The sequence below is a fragment of the Garra rufa genome, chromosome 15 (assembly GCF_049309525.1).
Source record: "Garra rufa chromosome 15, GarRuf1.0, whole genome shotgun sequence".
NCBI lineage: Eukaryota > Metazoa > Chordata > Actinopteri > Cypriniformes > Cyprinidae > Garra > Garra rufa.
This window is the reverse complement of record NC_133375.1, coordinates 36,906,303-36,926,562: the sequence shown is the minus strand read 5'-3', so window position 1 is coordinate 36,926,562 and position 20,260 is coordinate 36,906,303. Positions and strand designations below refer to the sequence as shown.

The window sequence follows — 20,260 nt, the reverse complement described above, 5'->3', positions numbered from 1 at the left end:
TCTCAGAAATTGCGTACTGCACTTTTAAACTTGATGTTTTATTATTCAGGTACAGTAGCTGCTAAAACATGTCAAAAGTTTATCTAACTTTACAAACTTTCCCAGCATGATTTTATTCAATCTATGATGGTTCAGTTGAAAGAGAAAACTGACTGCAGAAGATGACAATTTAATGCCGTTTTTCTGGCTTTGCTCCAGTATCTCATAAATTGAATGTGTTTTTGTCATATTTTCTTTAACCTTGCATAGTTTTTGTCCGTGTTGCCAATATTACTAACTTTTACCAAGTGACAGGTGAATCTGCAGCAAATACAGCATAGTTAGAACAACAAAAAGATACTGTAAGCATGTTCTCATCCTTTTAAGGGAATCGTTCACCCAGAAATGTACATTTGCCATAAATTTATTCTCAAACTCAGGCCATACAAAATGTACTTTAGAGTTTGTTTCTTCATCAGAATAGATTTGGAGAAATTTAGCATTACATCACTTTCTCACCAATGGATCCTCTGCTGTGAATGGGTGCCGTCAGAATGAAAGTCCAAAGTGCTGATAAAAACATCACAATAATCAACAAGTAACTGTCCATCAGTTAACATTGAAAACAGTGAAAATCTACAAATCCATCATTAAAACATTTTTAAACGCAAACCTTGCTTTCGGCTAAAATGTTATCCTGTATCTTATAACGTTTCTTTCTCCAGTCATGTCTAAATCAAGTACGGTTTACAAGCTAAAACAGTTTAAAACAGTTCTAAACAAATAAGTTGGTGAATTTTGATGTGAGAAGACAACTGGGGATGCACTTATGGATTATGAACTCGTATTTTGGCCAGAAGCAAAAAATTAAAGTTAGAAAGCCTTAATGATGGATTTGTTTCATGAAGCTTTTGTTATTTGATGAACTGGGGTGTTGTAGATTATTTGTGGATTATTGCGATGTTTTTATCAGCTGTTTGGACTCTCATTCTGGTGGCACCCATTCACTGCAGAGATTTCATTGGTGAGCAAGTGGTGAAATGCTACATTTCTCTAAACCTGTTCCCATGAAGAAACAAACTCATCTACATCTTGGATGACCTGAGGGTAATTAAATACTCAGCAACTTTTTATTTTTTGGCTGAACTATTCCTTTAAATGTTGATAAGCTTGTTTATTTTGCTATCCTAAATATGCACCATTACTACAACGGACCTGAAACCCACTAGTTAAAATCCACTGGTTTGATGCACATTATTGCACCCCTTGCAGCAAAGCTTACGTCGTTGCATAAATTGTCTTCTGACACGTAAAATCAGGCTTGCGTATGTAGAAGCATTTGTGTTCACGTACTTGCGTGAGTGAGTTTCTGGCCTTAATTACATTGTCTTCGCCCTGAGCCATTAAACGGAGTCTTGGGGTCTAGAAAGCACATCAGTGTCTCTTAGCTGCAAAATTAGAGGACCTTTGGTGCAATAAGCTGCTGGCTTCTGTTCAGAAAACGCAAATTGAGTCTATAAAAGAAAGTGCTGAAGAACGATAAGAGAAAGCAAAGCACCAGGACAAATGTTTGACAGTAAGAAAGTTTTGAGGACCGAAATCACTGTATTCTTGAGCACTAATCATTTATAAATTGCATGCAAAGGGTCAATGGAAGGATTATATTTTGATTTAAGATTTCCACAGGTTTCTTTGTGAATAAATAATCGTTGCATTAGTTGTTTCAAAGGAACTGCATTTCCACAGGCACCTTGGCTGTCAGAGTTGCTTCTAATTGCCGTTAATGCTAGGTAAATGGTCAGTAATTGCACTGATGTCTGTGGGAGTTAATTCAAGTGAGAAAATTGTGGCTATTTTTTGTTGAACTATAGGCGAATGGTTTTGTGTGAACTTTTTCTTGTGCCAGCTTCTATTATTATGCATTGAGACACTGAATTATCAGGCTGTCAGCAATACAATTTTCACTTGCCAGTGTGAAGTCCATTGGCTTGTCCTACTTACAGGCAAATGTATTTGCATGAAAACACCCTTGCATTAGTTGTTTAGCATGCACAATTCACAAGAGCATGGTTAAAGGAAGATAGTTTAGTTTTGACTTTACAGTGGAAGTGCATGTACAGTACATCCAGTCTTTCACTGCTAGTAAACATGTTAACTCTTCTCTGTTTACATATGAGGAAAATCCAAACAAAGGATTTATGTCAGTTACAAGTTCATAAGCCTAGAACTGTCCCACAGCTTAAAGGATTATTACAACTTTGCAGTCCAAAAAAACAGGTTTTTGTTCAGAAGAATTAATATAAGTGCTTCAACTAAAAGCTGCAATGTGCTTTTGAGCTTTGAAAAATGCCCTGTTGATTTCCATTGAATGTTCATGTATAATAAATATGATTTTTTAGGCTCGTTTTTACAAACTGAGGGATGAGTTCAAGTTTTTTTCAGTGGCAAACGACAGCATGCTGTTGAAATAGCTGAACTTGTTTTGAACCTGGAACATTGCTTTGAGGAAATAGGCTAAAAGCTCATCTCATTTCATGGCATGTGGAAGAATTTGCTCAAATATTCTAGAAATATGTGTGTCAGGTCTAGAAAACCCATGGTAAATCTGTCTCTTTCTGCTTGCTTCCATTAGGAGAGAGGTTTATAACTGTCAATATTGAGTCACACTAGAGCAAGGCCGTCAAAACGAGGTCTATCCAGGGGACAGAATGACATTGTCCAAATATTGAGGCGATGTTTGAATTCAAAAGATTTAGAAGTGCTTTGTAACATTTAGTTTTTTTATTTATAAGAACTGTGTATTCCATCACTGAAAATTACTCAATGCTCAAAATTACTCAATGCTCAAAGCAGCTATACTGCCCTCCAAAGGCAAAGTGCGGTAACTACGCCAACACTGAAACTGAGAAAAATGCCTTTAAAGTTTTTACGCCAGCTAGCCAAACATGTTGACACTCTTGTTTCTCTGGTGCAAAATTGAACCAGAAGACTTTGCCACAAGACAAAACAGTTGTCACAAAGTCCATTTTAAGCCTTAACTCAATTTTGACCAAATGCGTAGTTACTGCGCTTTGCCTTTGGAGGGCAGTATACAGAAAATCATGATGTTGATATTTGTAATATCTTTATTTATGCTTTATATCACTTAAATGGATGCAGTTAATTCAATGATTCATCAGACTGAATCAAACAGTAACTCAACAGACAGACTCAAAATAACCATTTATTCATGAATCAGGCTAAACTGGTTAAACGGCATGTTTTGATTCATTAAAAAACAATGCTTCCAAAGAGTCATTTCTTCATGAATCGGTCTACACTGGGATGCTTTTCCCAAAAGCATGTTAGCTAGCTATGGTCACAAGTTCCATTGAACTCTATCAATGCACCATAGTTGATTTTGGGAAACACACCTCTCGTTAAGCTGCGTGTTTTTGAATTTAAAATAGCGACTCAAAAGAATTTAAGTTTATAAATCAAATACACTAGTTGAGTTGCTCTTTTTTGATTCATAAAGAATAGTGACTCAAAAGAGCCATATGTTCATGAATCGATCTACACTTGTTGAGCTGCATGTTTCTGATTCATTGAAAAGAGCGACTCAAAAGAGTTATTTGTTCATGAATCAGAGTGAACTGGTTAAGCTAAATGTTTTTGATTCATTAAAAAGAGCGACTCAAAAGAGTTATTTGTTAATTAATCGACCTACACTGGCTGAGCTGCATGTTTTTGATTCATTAAAAAGACCGACTCAGAGCCGTTTGTCCATGAATCGAACTACACTGGTTGAGCTGCATGTTTTTGATTAATTGAAAAGAGCGACTCAAAAGAGTTATTTGTTTATGAATCAGAGTACACTGGTTGAGTTGCTTGTTTTTGATTCATTAAAAAGAGCGACTCAAAAGAGTTATTTGTTTATGAATCAGAGTACACTGGTTGAGTTGCTTGTTTTTGATTCATTAAAAAGTGCGACTCAAAAGAGTTATTTGTTTATGAATCAGAGTACACTGGTTGAGTTGCTTGTTTTTGATTCATTAAAAAGTGCGACTCAAAAGAGCCATTTGTTCATGAATCGGAGTGCACTGGTTAAGCTAAATTTTTTTGATTCATTAAAAAGAGTAACTCAAAAAAGTAATTTGTTGATGAATCAAACTACACTGGCTGAGCTGCATGTTTTTGATTCACTGAAAACAATTATTTAAAAGAGTAATTTGCTCATGAATTGAACTACACTAGTTGAGCTGAATGATTATGATTCATTAAGAGTGACTCAAAAGAGTCATTTGTTCATGAAACAAACTACACTGGCTGAGCTGCATGTTTTGATTCATTAAAAAGTATGACTCAAAAGAGTCATTTGTTCATGAATCAGACTACACTGGTTGTGATTCCTCATGTCTTTGATTTAAAAAAAAAAGAGCTACTCAAAAGAGTGATTTGTTCATGAATCAGACTACACTGGTTGTGATTCCCCATGTCTTTGATTCCTAAAAAAGAGCTACTCAAAATATTTTTTGTTCATGAATTGGACTACAGTGGTTGCACTTCATGTTTTTGATTAATTTAAAGTGACTCAAAAGAGTCATTTGTTCCTGAATCACACTATACTGGTGCATTGCATGTTTTTGATTCACTATAAAGAGTGACTCAAAAGAGTCATTTGTTTATGAGTTAGACACTGGTTACATGGTTTGTTTCTGATTCACTATAAAGAAGTGGTTCTTAACATTTGAATTTGTTCATGAATCAGACTTTTTTTCAGTTTTTTTGTTTTTTGTTTCATCCACTTTTAGTTTGTTTTAGCAATACAAAACAGTCTGGAATTATAATGTTTTTCTTATTTAATTTTTATTTTAATATCTTTGTTATTCTTCTGGTTATTTACCTATAGCAGCTAATGTTAAAAAAATAATTTGAGCCTATGTGAGTTTGTTCCTTCCTGTGTCACTTGGAAATTTGAGGAATCATTTATGTCTGTATTTATTGTTTAATTTTGTTTACCTTGAGTATGAGCAATAGTTGGCAAACACTACTAATAAGGCATATCCAGGGGGCATGCTTTGTGACTTATTTATTGCAATTATAGCAGTGAATGTAGTCAAGGTCTTATTAACCATGAAACAGCTAAACTTTAAACATCTAATTTAATGTTTTGTAAACTTCACCAACTTGAGGTTTAAGAAAAATACGTGAAAAGCAAAGTTTTGGATAAACATGCTGAACAATTTCTTTATCAAATGTTTGTCTGAGAAGCAGAAGTCTTGGCTCAAAGCTTGTAATTAACTGCTGTGTCTAATTAATCAAGAAAATTTCAACTCTAGGCTATAACCAATGATTCATAAATGCCCTTTCAGCAAAGGGATACGTAAAAGTCGACTCAAACTTTATGTGGCCTGCATTCGGGTCGTTTGAGGGAGACCAGTGGCGACAACATGATAGATTGATTTGTTGTTGTAGAAAAAGACAGACAAGAGATCAACTCCCCGAGGACAGTTTTATTGCTCAGAGATTGCACTTTCATAGCCCTGGAAACTTATTAGTCTTCTTAGTTATGTTTCATTGACGTATCCACTTTGTTTCTTCTTTTCTGCCTAGCTTGTAATTTAAATAGTTGATACTTAAACTTGCCTTTCTGTCCTATGAATATTGTTTGCTCTTATGACAAATAGCTTGCGATGTTCCTCATTTGCATGTCACTTTGGATAAAAGCATCTGCTAAATGAATAAATGTAATGTTTCAGATGTTTCTCATACACTTGTTGATGAGCAATAAGAGTTCAGAGCCATAAACTAAATGTGGGGTGCAGCTCAGATCATTTGATCTTGGAAGAATTTGATGGAAAATTAGTTCATATTGAAATCTCTGACTTTGCAATTGCAGATTTGAGAGGAAGTACATGATATACCTAAGTTGTTTATTTCCATCTAACCTAGAAAAAAAGAGATGTTAAACATGATATTACTTTATGGGTGTGTTTTTGACATATTTCCCATTAAATCAGGAATTAGAGACAGAACATATCAAGGAGTTTTCATTTTGATATCTTTTCTTGCATACAGCCCACAGTTAGCTCACAAGCATTAATATTCAGCCATAAATAGAAACCTACACATATACTACAGTACATGCACGTAACAGAAATTAGGGCTTTAGTGAGGTGCGTGGACACAGATCAGGGGCAGACAGGAGCCATTACTGTGATTAAAAGGTTGGATTTGGATCGTGCAGAGAGGCGCTGAACATTCCTGTTACAGAGTCATGATGAACTAGTGCAGAATATTAAATAGCTCTGTCTGAGCCAGCGTCCTGTCCAGCTGGAGAATCATCCCTCCTAAAACTGGGGTGCAGTGCAATTTACCACATTTTACACTATTAATTCTGAGAAACTGTTCTGTTAGGGCAGAATCTGACTTTTGTGGCGTTTTTCCGCTTTGTTATTATTTGCTCATCCTCATGTCTTTCCAAACCTGTGTTAATTCCTCCTTGTGTACTATATTCCAGACATTATGACAGTCATACAATGGCTTTGTGTACGGAAAATCTGAAATATTGTATGGCTATTATAGGAGTTATTGTATGGTGTCAGAAGTCTTTTCATTTACACTCTAAGATTTTCAATGTTTTCAATGTTTCAAAGTCTCTTTTGCTCACAAAGTCTGCATTTATTTGAACCAAAGTACAGAAAAAAACTGTAAAATTGTGAAATATTTGTATTATTTAAAATAACTGCTTTCTATTTAAATATATTTTAAAATCTAATTTATTCCTGTGATTTCGAAGCAGAGTTTTTAGCATCATTACTCCAGTCACACGATCCTTCAGATATCATTCTACTATTCTAATTTGCTTCTCAAAACATTTATTATTATTATGTTGAAAACAGCTGAGAATTTTTTTTTCAGGTTTCTTTGATAAATAGAAAGTTTAGAAGTACAGCATTTATCTGAAATAGAAATCTTTTGTAACATTATAAATGTCTTTATCATCACTTTTGATCAACTTAAAGTGTCCTTGCTAAATAGAAGTATTAATTTTTATTATTTATTTCTCAAAAAAAAAAAAACAATAATAACTCCAAGCTTTTGAATGGTATAGTGTAAAATGTTACAAAAGCTTTTTATTTCAGATAAACACTGATCTTTGCATCTTTCTATTCATTAAAGAATCCCGAAAGAAAATTGCTCAACTGTTTTAAATATTGATAATAATAATAATAATAATAATAATAATAATAATAATAAATGTTTTCTGAACAGCAAAAAAAAAAAAAAAAAAATAATAATAATAATTACATTAATTGAATGTTAAATATGTGTTGTGCTGTTACTTTTGATGATACAATTGTATAAATTTTATGAAAAAATGTAAACAATGAATTTTGCTATTTTTTTTAACTTGTGATACTTTTTCAGGATTCTTTGATGAATAAAAAGAGCAGCATTTATTCAAAATAGAAATCTTTTCCAACAATATAAGTCTTTCCTATCTCTCTTTATCAATTTAACACATCCTTGCTGAATAAAAAAAAATATTTCTTTAAAAAAAGCAGGAATAAAAATACTGACCCCAAACTTTTGAACAGTAGTGTATGTTGTTAGAAAAGATAGCATTTTTTAAGCAGCACAACTACTTTCAACATTGATCAGCATAATAGCAGCATATCACGTGACATTGAATACTGGAGTAACGATGCTGAAAAATGTAGCTTTGATCAGAGAAATAAATTAGATTTTTAATGTAATTTAAATTAAATTAATGTGATTTTTAATAGAAGAGTGCGACATGTAATATTTACCTGAAATATTTCTAAATGAGTCAATATCAAATCAAATTAAAATTTGAAATCTATGTCAATACCCAGCCTTACTATTACGGTACATCACAATACTTTTTTTCCCCTTTCTTTTTAAAGGTCTGTTATCTTACACACCTGATTCATTTCATCCATTCATTAGTAGAGTGCTCCATGACCTGAATTGGGTGTGTCAGATTTGTTAGACACCTGAAATGTGCATTATTGTGAAGCGCTGGGTTAAAGTCTCATTGGCGGGGGCCGGCACACATAATCAGCGTTAAATGAATTCTTTGCCTCCCACCTCCTGATCTCTGTATCTCCCCTCCTGTGCTTAACTTAATTTGACTAAAACCTCGCTTATCCTCACGGATAATCTGTCAAATGGTTGGTCCGTTCATCCATCTACCTGTTGTAAGGACGCCCCTGCTGCTCATCCACATGCAGAGACCTCGCTTGCCTTCTGCGCATTAGCTGACGAGATGCGATCGCTGCTCCACTTGTGCTGCTATAAAAAGCCGGAGTCGATCTAGGTTTATCAGTCACTGGGTGAAGCGTATTTGAGGCCGAGCAGCAAATCATGATGAAACCAATGGCAGCCATCTGCATTTGTTTCAGACAAATGATGTAATAGTGCACATAATTCACTACCACATTTTGTTGTCAAAGCTTAAGTGGTCTATGAAAGAAGTAGCATGCTAACACTCCTTTGAGCCAACGGAGCAAACTTTATGATGCAGCTTTTTCACATTTTCCAGGCAAAATATAGAGAAACTATTTTGTAATTATAAAATGTTTTTTCATAGGTACAACTGTTCAAAAATTTGGTGCCAGTCCATTTTTTATACTAGTTTTAAAGAAATTAATACTTTTAATACATTTAATACAATTAATAAATTGACCAAATGTGACATTTATAATATTTCAAATAATTTCTATTTCAAATAAATGCTGTTCTTTTGAATTTTCTATTCATCAAAGAAACATGACAAAAATATATCACGATTTCCACAAAAATATTAAGCAGCACAACTGCTTTTAATATTGATAATACCAAGAAATGTTTTTTTTATATATATGCTGAGCTGTAAACTAGCACATTAGAATGATTTCTGAAGGATCTGAAGGTGACACTGAAGACTGGAGTAATGATGCTGAAAATGCAGCTTTGCATCAAAGGAATAAATTACATTTTTAAATATATTCAAATAACAGTTTTTTTAAAATTGCAATAACATTTCACAATATAACTGTTTTTACTGTATTTTTTATCAAACACATGCAGCCTTAGTCAGCATAAGGAATTTCTTGCGACTACAAATTTATGAACGCTAAATATTTTAATTTTTTTTATGATTTCAAAATTGAAAAGAAGTCTTGTTCTATTTTATTTTTTAAAAATAGAATTGTCTTGGTTTAAGCATACGTTTATGTTTTTAATGTTTTTTTAAGACCATAAAGGAATATTAAGAAAGTATTAAGAAATAATTTTATTGTAATATTTTATTTTGTTTATTTTATTTTCTATCATTAATGCATGTTAAGAAAGTAGTTTCATTTTATTTATTTATTCATTTTATTTTTTTAGATTTTATATTAGAGCATGAATGCATGTTAAGAAAGTATATTTAATTAAATGTATTTTATTTGTTTATTGTTTTAAATAGTATTTTGTTTAATTAAAGACCATGAAGGGGTGTTAAGAAAGTATTTATTTAATTTAATAAAAAAATAGTAGAAATAATAGAATTAATCATTAATCATTAATAGAAAAAAATAATAGAATTGCCTTAGTTCAGGCATACATTCAAAAATATTTAGTTGTTTACGCTTTAAACATTTTCATTTTATTTTATTTAAGACCATGAAGGAGTGTTAAAAAAGTAATTATTTTATTTTATTTTATTTATTTATTTATTTATTTATTTATTTATTTTTTTAGGTCATGAATTCATGTTAAGAAAGTAGTTTTATTTAAATTTATTTTATTTATTTTATTGTTTTACATAGTATTTAATTTAATTAAATTTTATTTAAAACCATGAAGGAGTGTTGAGAAAGTATTAATTTTATTTTATTCCATTTTATTGTATTTTATTTTTAAAATAAAATTCCTTTGGTTTAAGCATACATTTACAAGTTTTTTGTGGTATATGCCTTAAAATATTTGTTTTATTTTATTTAAGACCATGAAGGAGTTTTAAGAAAGTATTTATTTTATTTTGTTTAATCTTATTCTTTCTCTTTTTTTTTTTTTTAAGAATTGCCTTGGTTTAAGCATACATTTACAAATATTTAGTGGTGTATGCCATAAAAATATTTTATTTAAGGCCATGAAGGAGTGTTAAGAAAGAATTTATTTTATATTTGATTTGATTTGATTTCATTTTATTTTAGACCATTAATGTGTGTTATAAAAGTTTTATTTCAATAAATTTTTATTTTTAATTTAATGTTATTAAGACCATGAAAATATTTAATTTTTTAAAAGAATTGCCTTGGTTCAAACATACATTCACAAATATTTAGTGGTTTACACTTTAAAAATGTTCTTTTTTTTTAATTTAAGACCATGAAGTAGTGTTAAAAAAAGTTATCTTATTTTATTTATTATTTTATATTTTATTTTAGATCATTGATGCATTTTAAGAAAGTTATTATTATTGTTTTAAATTGTTTTTATTTTATTTGTTTTATTTTATTTTATTTAAGACCATGAGGGAGTGCTTAGAAAGTATTTATTTTATTCTATGTTATTTTATTTTTAAAAAATAGAATTGCCTTGGTTTAAGTGTACATTTACTAATATTTAGTGGTTTACACCTTAAAAAAAGAAAATTTGAATAAGGGTAATGAAAATAAAGATATTTTAAGATGTTTTAAGGATTTTTAAAAATATATTTCTACTGGAAACCAAGACAAAAACAATAAAGAAAATTGAATTATAGTTACTATTTTATTTTACTTATTTTTGCAGTTAAATTGTTATCCTGAGCTGTTAGCAAGATGGTTGCTAAAACAGACTAACACGCTTAAAAAATGCATTTAAATCACTTGTCTTTTTTCTTCCAGATCCCTCAGATCAGCTACGCCTCCACAGCACCAGAGCTGAGCGACAATAACCGCTACGACTTCTTCTCTCGAGTGGTTCCTCCAGACTCCTATCAGGCCCAAGCCATGGTGGACATCGTGAAGGCGATGGGCTGGAACTATGTGTCCACATTAGCGTCAGAGGGGAATTATGGTGAAAGTGGAGTAGATGCCTTCATTCAGATCTCTCGAGAGGCAGGTACAGTATTCGTCCAGTCATTAGCCTTGTATTTTGCTTACTAATAATCTACAAATGTAAAACACACTGAAGCATATAGAATGATCCAGATCGGGCTTTTCATTAATATGCTATATTTCAAAAAGTTCCAAAGAGGAGCATGACAGAGACAGCTGCATGCATTTGTACCCATCTGCTGCCAGAAATTCATGGTGGTCATTAATATAAATAGAAAGTGAGTCACATTTTTGGAGAGAAAAATTTCAGCATCGGTGTCCATCTCTCTCCCTCTGTGACAAAGGAGGTCTGTGCATCGCTCAGTCCATGAAGATCCCACGAGAGCCCAAACCAGGAGAGTTTGACAAGATCATTAAGAGACTAATGGAGACCCCCAACGCTCGAGGAGTCATCATCTTCGCCCATGAGGACGACATCAAGTAAGTGAATGATATTTAATCTATGTCTGATCAGCAAGGCCTTATAGGCCTTATAACATTCTGGGTTAAATACAACTCATTTTCTTAGCTGGATCTGATGCATGCTGTTGATTGACAAATACGTATATTTAAACACCTTGTGTTATTTTATGGAGGTGTAAAGGAGAGTTAAGTTACTTTATGGAGTTATTTTAACTATGAGTGTGTGTTAAAAAGGTAGTTTTATTTTTATTTATTTTATTTATTATTGTTTAAAAATATATTTTATTTAAGACCATGAAGAAATGTTAAGAAAATATTTATTTTATTGTATTTATTTATTTATTGCTTTAAATTTTATTTTATTTTATTTAAAACCATAAAGGTGTATTTTTATGTAATTTTATTTTTTATTAGACTACAAATTACTGTGTTCAGTAATTTATTTACATTTGTTTTGTTTTCTATTGTTTTACTTATTTTATTTTTTATTTAAAGGTGCCATAGAATGCATTTATACAATATTTTAAATTGTTCTCTGATATCTACATAGAAGGTATATGGCATAGGAAAGGGCACAAAATCTCCAGAAACGGTTTTACAGGTCCATTTAAAACCCTAGGATTTGTCCCTAGAATGAAATGCTCTGTTATTGCCTTATTTGGAAGCCTCATGTATATTAATGAGCTCTGCTCTGATTGGCTGTTTCACAGAGCTGCTCATCTCTATAGCTGGCACATGGATAAAAATATATATTTAATTAGGAGCTCTAGTCGCTTTTAATATGTGGTTTGTTAAATCTGCCGTTTTGAATTGCCGACATTTTAGTCTCATTACTGTGATCGCATGTGCTCTGTGTAAAGTTATAATGCAGAGGGAGTGCTTACTTACCACACAAGTTCAGCTGCTTGTCAGTGATACTCGGGATCTGTAAATCATTCGCCATCATCAGGCAGTTATTTCTCCATCATTCACCATCATCAGCGCAGTCATCTCTCTGTTTATGTGGTAAGTGAAATCTTTTGTACTGCAATGTAACAGGCTAGAGCTAGCATTAAGCTAACCGTGTCCCTAACAGCTAACAGTGGCTTGCCTTGTTTTACTGATGTACTGATGTTACCGATGATTGGCCATTGCAAATGTTGGAGCGTAACTATTAACGATCCCGGGGATGTTGCGTAACAGTCAGTGTTATGTTGGAATTGACCTATTTTTCGGTGGTCTTTTGCAAACACTAGATTTATATAAGAAGGAGGAAACGATGGTATTTGAGACTCATGAAATGTCAAGTCCATGTACTGAACTGTTATTATTCAACTATGCCAAGGTAAACACAGTTTTCCATTCTATGGCACCTTTAAGACCATTACGGAATGTTAAGAATTTATTTAATCTTACTTATCTTATCTTATTTTATTCTAGATTTATTTTATTATTTTGTTCCATTTTATTATAGACCATGAATGGGTGTTAAGGAAGTAGATTTATATTAATTTATTTTTATTTATTGTTTCAAATTAAATTAAATTAACTTTTATGTAATACCATGAAGGACTGTTAAGAAATTATTTATTTTATTTTTTTATTTTAGACCATGATTTGGTGATAAAAAAAGTAGTTTTATATTATTTTATTTTATTTGTTTTGTTTTGTTTTGTTTTAATGTAGACCATGAACGGGTGTTAAAAAAGTAGGTTTATTTTAATAAATTTTTTATTTTATCTTATTTTATTTTTATTGTTTTATTTTAGACCATAAATGGGTGTTAGGAAAGTAGTTTTATTTTATTTTATTTTATTTTATTTTATTTTATTTTATTTTATTTTATTTAGACCATGAACTGGGGAATTCAGTGGAATGGATATAAATGTTAAAATAAGCTAATGGTTAAGCTTTTGTCTGAAATTATCTGAAATCATCATCAAATTAGCAAAAACATTTTACAAGAAAGATTTTGACAACTTGTACGTGCTGAAGAATTCATATATTACTATATGTTTCTGCTTTTAGCTAACAGAGCAACTGCATGATTGCACATGCATTTATTATTATTATTGTTTGTTTGTTTTTTACAACTGAGGAATGTCAACTTGAAGCAAAGTAAACAACCCATTGCATTTTCAGTTTGACAGGATGTTTCAGAGGCAGATTTTGATAAAAGATTATAAAGACAAACAAGTTTTTTCCCCTGAAATAAAATGCACTAATGATTTGCTCACACCAAGAAGTGTTAAAGTAAAAGAGTGTTGATTTTGATTTCATGTTCACTTGTTTATGGCGTGTTTAACCCAGAATATTTGCTTATGGGTGTTTACAAGCAACATTGCATTTTCATATTTAAAATCTGAAAATTTGATCTATAGCAGATGCATAATGTGAGTGTAACGGTGGCTTTTTTCATATATGAGTTTTTTTAATGGTTCTGTCTGGAACAAACTGTTCGTTCCATCTGTTGCGGTGCAGCAGACTAATGTTGTCACAGATTTGATAATGGTTGACTGGTAACCAGTGTTGTTTTCGTCAACGATGACGATGACGAAATCATTTCGTTGACGGCACTTTTTTTCATGACGATAACGAGACGATGACGAGATAAAAATGGCTCTTTGATGACTGAAACATGACGAGACGTGTGTGAGTTTTCGTTGACGAGACGAGAATAGACAAATGTTAGCGGGTGGTCCGTCAGACAATTAAAATGCATGACATTTCTGCTTATTGTGCATGCCAATTAAAACCTAAAAAGTATCTGCCGCTATGGCAAGCCGTTTTAACATTAAATACTCTTTGCCATACTAGTATGGCAAGCGTTTTAGCATTCTATTCTTGTTTGGTTACGCTCAACACGTCACATTGTTGTCACTCAGACAGACAGACAATTAACCATGATGGCGGCAGTTTGCACACAGGGTGGTCGCAAACGGTGAGAGGACCTATGGGTGTATTTCAAATATATGTCTTTTATGTCTAAAACCATTCCTTCATTATTGTAATTATTGGTGAAAATAGTCAGTCCGGAAGCTCACAAAATACTTACTGACCTACATTAATTTGTTAAAAGACTACTTTTCCCCCTTTTTTAGACTAAAATTAGACTAAAACCTTTTTGACTTTTCGTCGACTAAAATTGGACTAAAACTATCACATGTAGAAGTGACTAAAATTTGACTAAAACATTTTAGTCCAAAAGACTAAGACTAAGACTAAATCTAAGGTGGTTGTCAAAAACAACACTGCTGGTAACAAGGGCACATGTGGATTATTTGATATGATTGAACTAACTTTCTAGTATTCGTGACATTTAGAAGAGATTTGTAAAAACCAAATGCTAAATGCAAATTATGTCCAATTAGAGAAAATATCCTTTGATGTAGTGATAAAACAATATGGGATACTTTGCTTTTGATATGCAATGCATCACACATGCTGCTGTATGCATGTAAATAGAGTTGGCTCCTGACCAACAAACCTGAAAAGGGAACAATGGCCACAGTGTCAGGCCAGAAACATACTCTATACGCAATTACATGATCACAGATGTGTATGATGAGCAGACACATTGGAAGTGCATGGTCCTGAAACACAAACAGAAACCAATCTTGGCAGAGTGTTCTTCAAATGCGTGCCATTCAATCAAGTGTTATTTTTCAGGTGAGATTCTCTTAAGACTGTTATGACAGTAATTGACTCAAAAGTTAAAAATAACTTTCTTTTGGTAAGCCTTTTTCTGCAAGCATGTGAAAAAACAGTGTGTCAGATTTTGCTCCCCCTGTGGCGTAAAAAGGTGATCTTATAACAATATTATCACTCTATTATCACTCCTTAAGCTATGTTTCCACCCACGGTGCTGTCATTTTGTTTTCGCAAGCGACAACAGTGTACCAGTCCTAACGCCATGGCAAACGTTTAAGCAAAGCATGCTAACTGTTCTGTCTTTGGCTGCACAGATGAGCACCGAACACTATTTAACGCCCCAGCCTCAGAGGAGAAAAGAGAGCAGTGGAACTATTGATTTTTTACTTTATATTACGCTGCTGCCGCACTGATATAATATAAACATTTCTTTCCCAGCTGTTTACCTTCACGGACATAACCGACTGTTTTTGTAACTTGTGTGTTTTTAACATAAACTTGTGTGTATTCGACAGTTTAAGCACAATAAGACATGAAAGAGAACTTCGTTTAGTACCGTGTGACAGCCGCTTTCTGTGCGCGTGCTTTGGATGTGTGTGCGTTTAGAAAACCAGCGTGTTTCTGCTTCCACTCTAAATGAGCGTTTTCAAAATGATATAATAAATGATCTGTGGAGTTTTTTGAGTTGAAACTTCACTGACACGTTCTGGGGACATCTGAGACTTTACATCTTGTAAAATGGGGCATAATAGGTCTGCTTTAAAAATTAAGGATCTAATTAGAACAGGATGATTTCATAATGGAACCTTTTTTTAATTTCTACAAAGAATGGTTTTATTCTTTATTTCCTTGGGGTTTAAAGAACCTAACCTCAGTACACTTATCTAATGAACCTAGTTTTTGAAACATAAAGAACTTTTCTTATTTCTAAAGGGCCATATTTTGAAACTCATTGAAGGAATAGAGTTATTTATCATTCAGATTTGGAGAAATTTAACATTACATGACTTGCTCACCAGTGGATCTGCATTGAATTGGTGCCGCCACAATGAGAGTTCAAAGAGCTGATAAAAACATCACAATACTCCACACCACTCCAATCCATTAACACATTCTAAAGTGAAAAAGTGCATGATTTTAACTAAAACAATTCCATGATTAAGACTATTTATCTTCAGACCAATCCATAATCTATAATAACACTTCCTCTGTTGAAAAGGTCCATCTTCTGTTGTCCTCTGACATCAAATTCCACCAACATATTGGTTTAGATCTGTTTTGGACTATTTTTGCTTGTAAATGGTGGTTTATCTGTGCGTATTTCTCTCCTGATTCAGATTAGATTACTTTTTTTTTTTTACTGTAGAACACAATATTATACCCAGAAGCTTTAAAATGTCTTAATGGCGACTTTGTTTCTTATAAACACACAGCTTTTTGCTTTATAAGATTGATGGACTGGAGTGTTGTTGATCACTTGTGGATTATTGTGATGTTTAACCATTGGTGAGCAAGTGATGTAATGTAAATTTCTCCAATCTGTTCTGATGAGGAAACAAACTCATCTACATGTTTGATGGCCTGAGGCCATTTTTTTTAGCAAATTTTTAATTTTGGGTTAACTGGATGAATTTTAAAGTTGTTGTTCACTTCCAGAACAAAAATTTACAGATAATTTACTCACCCCCTTGTCATCCAAGATATTTATTACTTTTTTTCTTCAGTCGATAAGAAATTATGATTTGTGAGGAAAACATTTTAGGATTTCTCTCCATATAGTGGACTTCTATAAACTTCTTTAAATGCAGCTTTAAAGGGCTCTAAAAAATCCTAGCCACGAAAGAAGGGTCTTATCTAGTGAAACAATCATCATTTTATAATCAAATTGACAATTTATATACTTTTTAACTTCAAATGCTCATCTTGTCTAGCTCTGCGTGTGTATTCCAGTGCAAGACAGTTAGGGTATGTCAAAAAAACTTTTTTTGTCCACCAACTTCAAAATCCTCCTACATTGCTGCAGAAGCACCGATCCACTGTTTACAAAGTGAACATGAAAGGCGGATGAAACGCCCTTTGCAAAAACATTGATGTAGGACGATTTTGAAGTTAGATAAGAAAATTAGATGAGTTTAGATGAGTTTTTCGACATACATATAACTGTCTTGAACCGGAATACACAGAGTTCACACAGACAAGATGTGCATTTGAGGTTAAAAAGTATATATATATATATATATATATATTTATTTATTTATTTTTTTCTAGAAAATGACCGACCGTTTCGCTAGATCGGCTCTACCATTTGAAGTTGCATTTAAACTGCATTTCTGGAAGTTCGAATTCACAGGCACCATAGAAGTCCATTATATGGAGAGAAATCCTGAACTGTTTTTCTCAAAAAACATAATTTGTTTATGACTGAAGAAAGCAAGACATGAACATCTTGGATGACAAGGGGGTGAGTAAATTATCTCTAAATTTTTGTTCTGGAAGTAGACTCCTCCTTTAAAGTTGTCCAAATGAAGTTCTTAGCAATGCATATTACTAATCAAAAATTACGTTTTGATATATTTACAGAAAGAAATGTACAAAATATCTTCATGGAACATCTTTACTTAATATCCTAAAGATTTTTGTACAGATTTTTGTTCTGTTGTCTCACTGGCTTTTCAATTACCTGCCAGTGAAATGACAAGGGAACACTGAATATATCTTAATTCTAAATTATAGTTTCAATTATAGCCTATATTTTGTACAAATCAAGTGGTGTCACCCTTCACCCAGGAAATGCTAAAGATGCTTGGGAAATGTCAACTTAGAAAGTGCTTTACTGTCAAATCCTATAAGTCTTTATCAATTTATCTCTTGTGCTTAGATGACCTTTTCATACATGATCAGAGCAGATACGATATTCAGGCCATTGCATTTCTCCTTGCGCTGTTTTCCATGTTTGACTTTGCAATTTCTCAAGTACCAAAGAAACTTTGCTATCGCCGTTGATGCTCACGAGTGACGATTTGCCATTCTGTGTTTGGGTGTCACAGTCTCTAATCCATATGGCTCGTTGCTGATGCTTTTTGACAGGCTTATGCGGTGGAGAATGTCTGTGCAGATGAAGTTTCCCCCTCATTAAAACACTCCTGTGAACACGAGCTGTCGCTCACACTGTGTGAATTGTCAACCATCTCTTCAGTGCTGAAAGAAAATGCATAACTGAATTGCTTAATTCCTGACAACTTGGTTAAGTGCGACTCTAAATAACAATTTGATATTTGAATTTCATGAAGGTACTTTTATTTAGAGACATTTATGCATTTATATGTTGTATTAACTTTTGTGCACATACAGTCGTGGCCAAAAGTTTTGAGAATGACACAATTATTAGTTTTCACAAAGTTTGCTGCTAAACTGCTTTTAGATCTTTGTTTCAGTTGTTTCTGTGATGTACTGAAATATAATTACAAGCACTTCATACGTTTCAAAGGCTTTTATCGACAATTACATGGCCTCACTGTGCGTGCAGATGCGCTCACACCTGCCTGCTGCAAGCTCTGCACTGGTGGCACTCCGATCCCGCAGCTGAATCCTCCTTAGGAGACGATCCTGGCGCTTGCTGGACTCTCTTGGACGGCCTGAAGCCTTCTTAACAAGAATTTAACCTCTTTCCTTGAAGTTCTTGATGATCCTATAAATTGTTGATTTAGGTGCAATCTTAGTAGCCACAATATCCATGCCTGTGAAGCCATTTTTATGCAACGTAATGATGGCTGCACGCGTTTCTTTGCAGGTCACCATGGTTAACAATGGAAGACCAATGATTTCAAGCATCACCCTCCTTTTAACAAGTCAAGTCTGCCATTCTAACCCAATCAGCCTGACATAATGATCTCCAGCCTTGTGCTCGTCAACATTCTCACCTGAGTTAACAAGACGATTACTGAAATGATCTCAGCAGATCCTTTAATGACAGCAATGAAATGCAGTGGAAAGTTTTTTTCGGGATTAAGTTTATTAACATTCTGGAGTATATGCAAATTGCTGTTATAATAACTTAAGCAGCAACTTTTCCAATTTCCAATATTTATGTAATTCTCAAAACTTTTGACTGTATGCATGCAGTTGTTCTTTGTATAATACAATACAGGAGGACTTTCACAGCTTTGTTCCCCACAAAGTTTCTTTTGTATTTATGGACAAATTACATTTGTATGCAAATGTAATCATGGTCCTTGATGGATATCAATCTCATTGACAAACATATTCAGAATTTGGTCATGCTCTAATTATGTGTCATGTAAAAATGCATGAATAAATTAAACAAATAATAAAGTAATTAATTAAAATTTAACTTAATTAAAATAAACAAAATGAAAAAATTAAAGTTAATTTAAATTTTTGTATTGTATTCATATTTTTATTTCATAATTTATTTATACTTTTATTTTACTTGTGTAATGTGTAAACACCTAATTTAAACAAGATATAGACTTGTTTAAAAAGTGTATATTGACAAAACACTACTGAAACAAATGATTCTAATATATATATTTTTACAAAACAAGTTTTACAATTTACTTTTTTGGTTTGTGGAGTTTTTTAGTTTTAGTGTTTACATGCAATTTTAAGACTTTTAAACTCATTTAATGCTTTATTATTTCTGTCTGAACTGTTCAGATTACAGATTTTATTTTCATTTGCATACTGTTAACATTATCCATTTGTAACAGTTTCAGATGTTTTTTTTTTTCCAGCCAAATATGCAATGAATCTAATACAGTATCTGTTAGACACAAAACAAAATTACAGGTGATGTTATTGGTTGTTTGACACCAGTTCTATTGTTTTTTTCCTCTCTTTGTTATAAATGATCTAAAGTGCTACATGATTGCAAGGACATGAATAGTAATTACTGAACTGATCAAATTACTGTCCAAAATGGTAAAATGCAACACAACAGCATAAGACACTGCATGTCCTCTGTAATATTAGTTAGATTGAGTTTGCTTCAGTATAAAAGTTTATTTGTGCTGTTTCTTGTCCAGACAGGTGCTGGAGGCTGCAAGTAAGGCTAATTTGACCGGTCATTTTAAGTTTGTTGGATCGGACAGCTGGGGTGCTAAAAGCTCTCCGATCCTGGACCAGGAGGAAGTGGCTGAGGGTGCCGTCAC

General features: G+C 32.8%; 1 protein-coding gene across 1 annotated transcript in view; it reads left to right on the top strand.

Moving 5' to 3' along the window:
- Positions 1–20,260, top strand: part of LOC141287743 (metabotropic glutamate receptor 8-like) — a 51,903-nt gene that overhangs the window by 30,459 nt on the left and 1,184 nt on the right. The window contains exons 3-5 of the mRNA XM_073819877.1: positions 10,845–11,061; positions 11,342–11,477; positions 20,135–20,250. Of these exons, the coding sequence (XP_073675978.1) occupies positions 10,845–11,061; positions 11,342–11,477; positions 20,135–20,250 (469 nt within the window). The remainder of the gene's footprint in view (positions 1–10,844; positions 11,062–11,341; positions 11,478–20,134; positions 20,251–20,260) is intronic.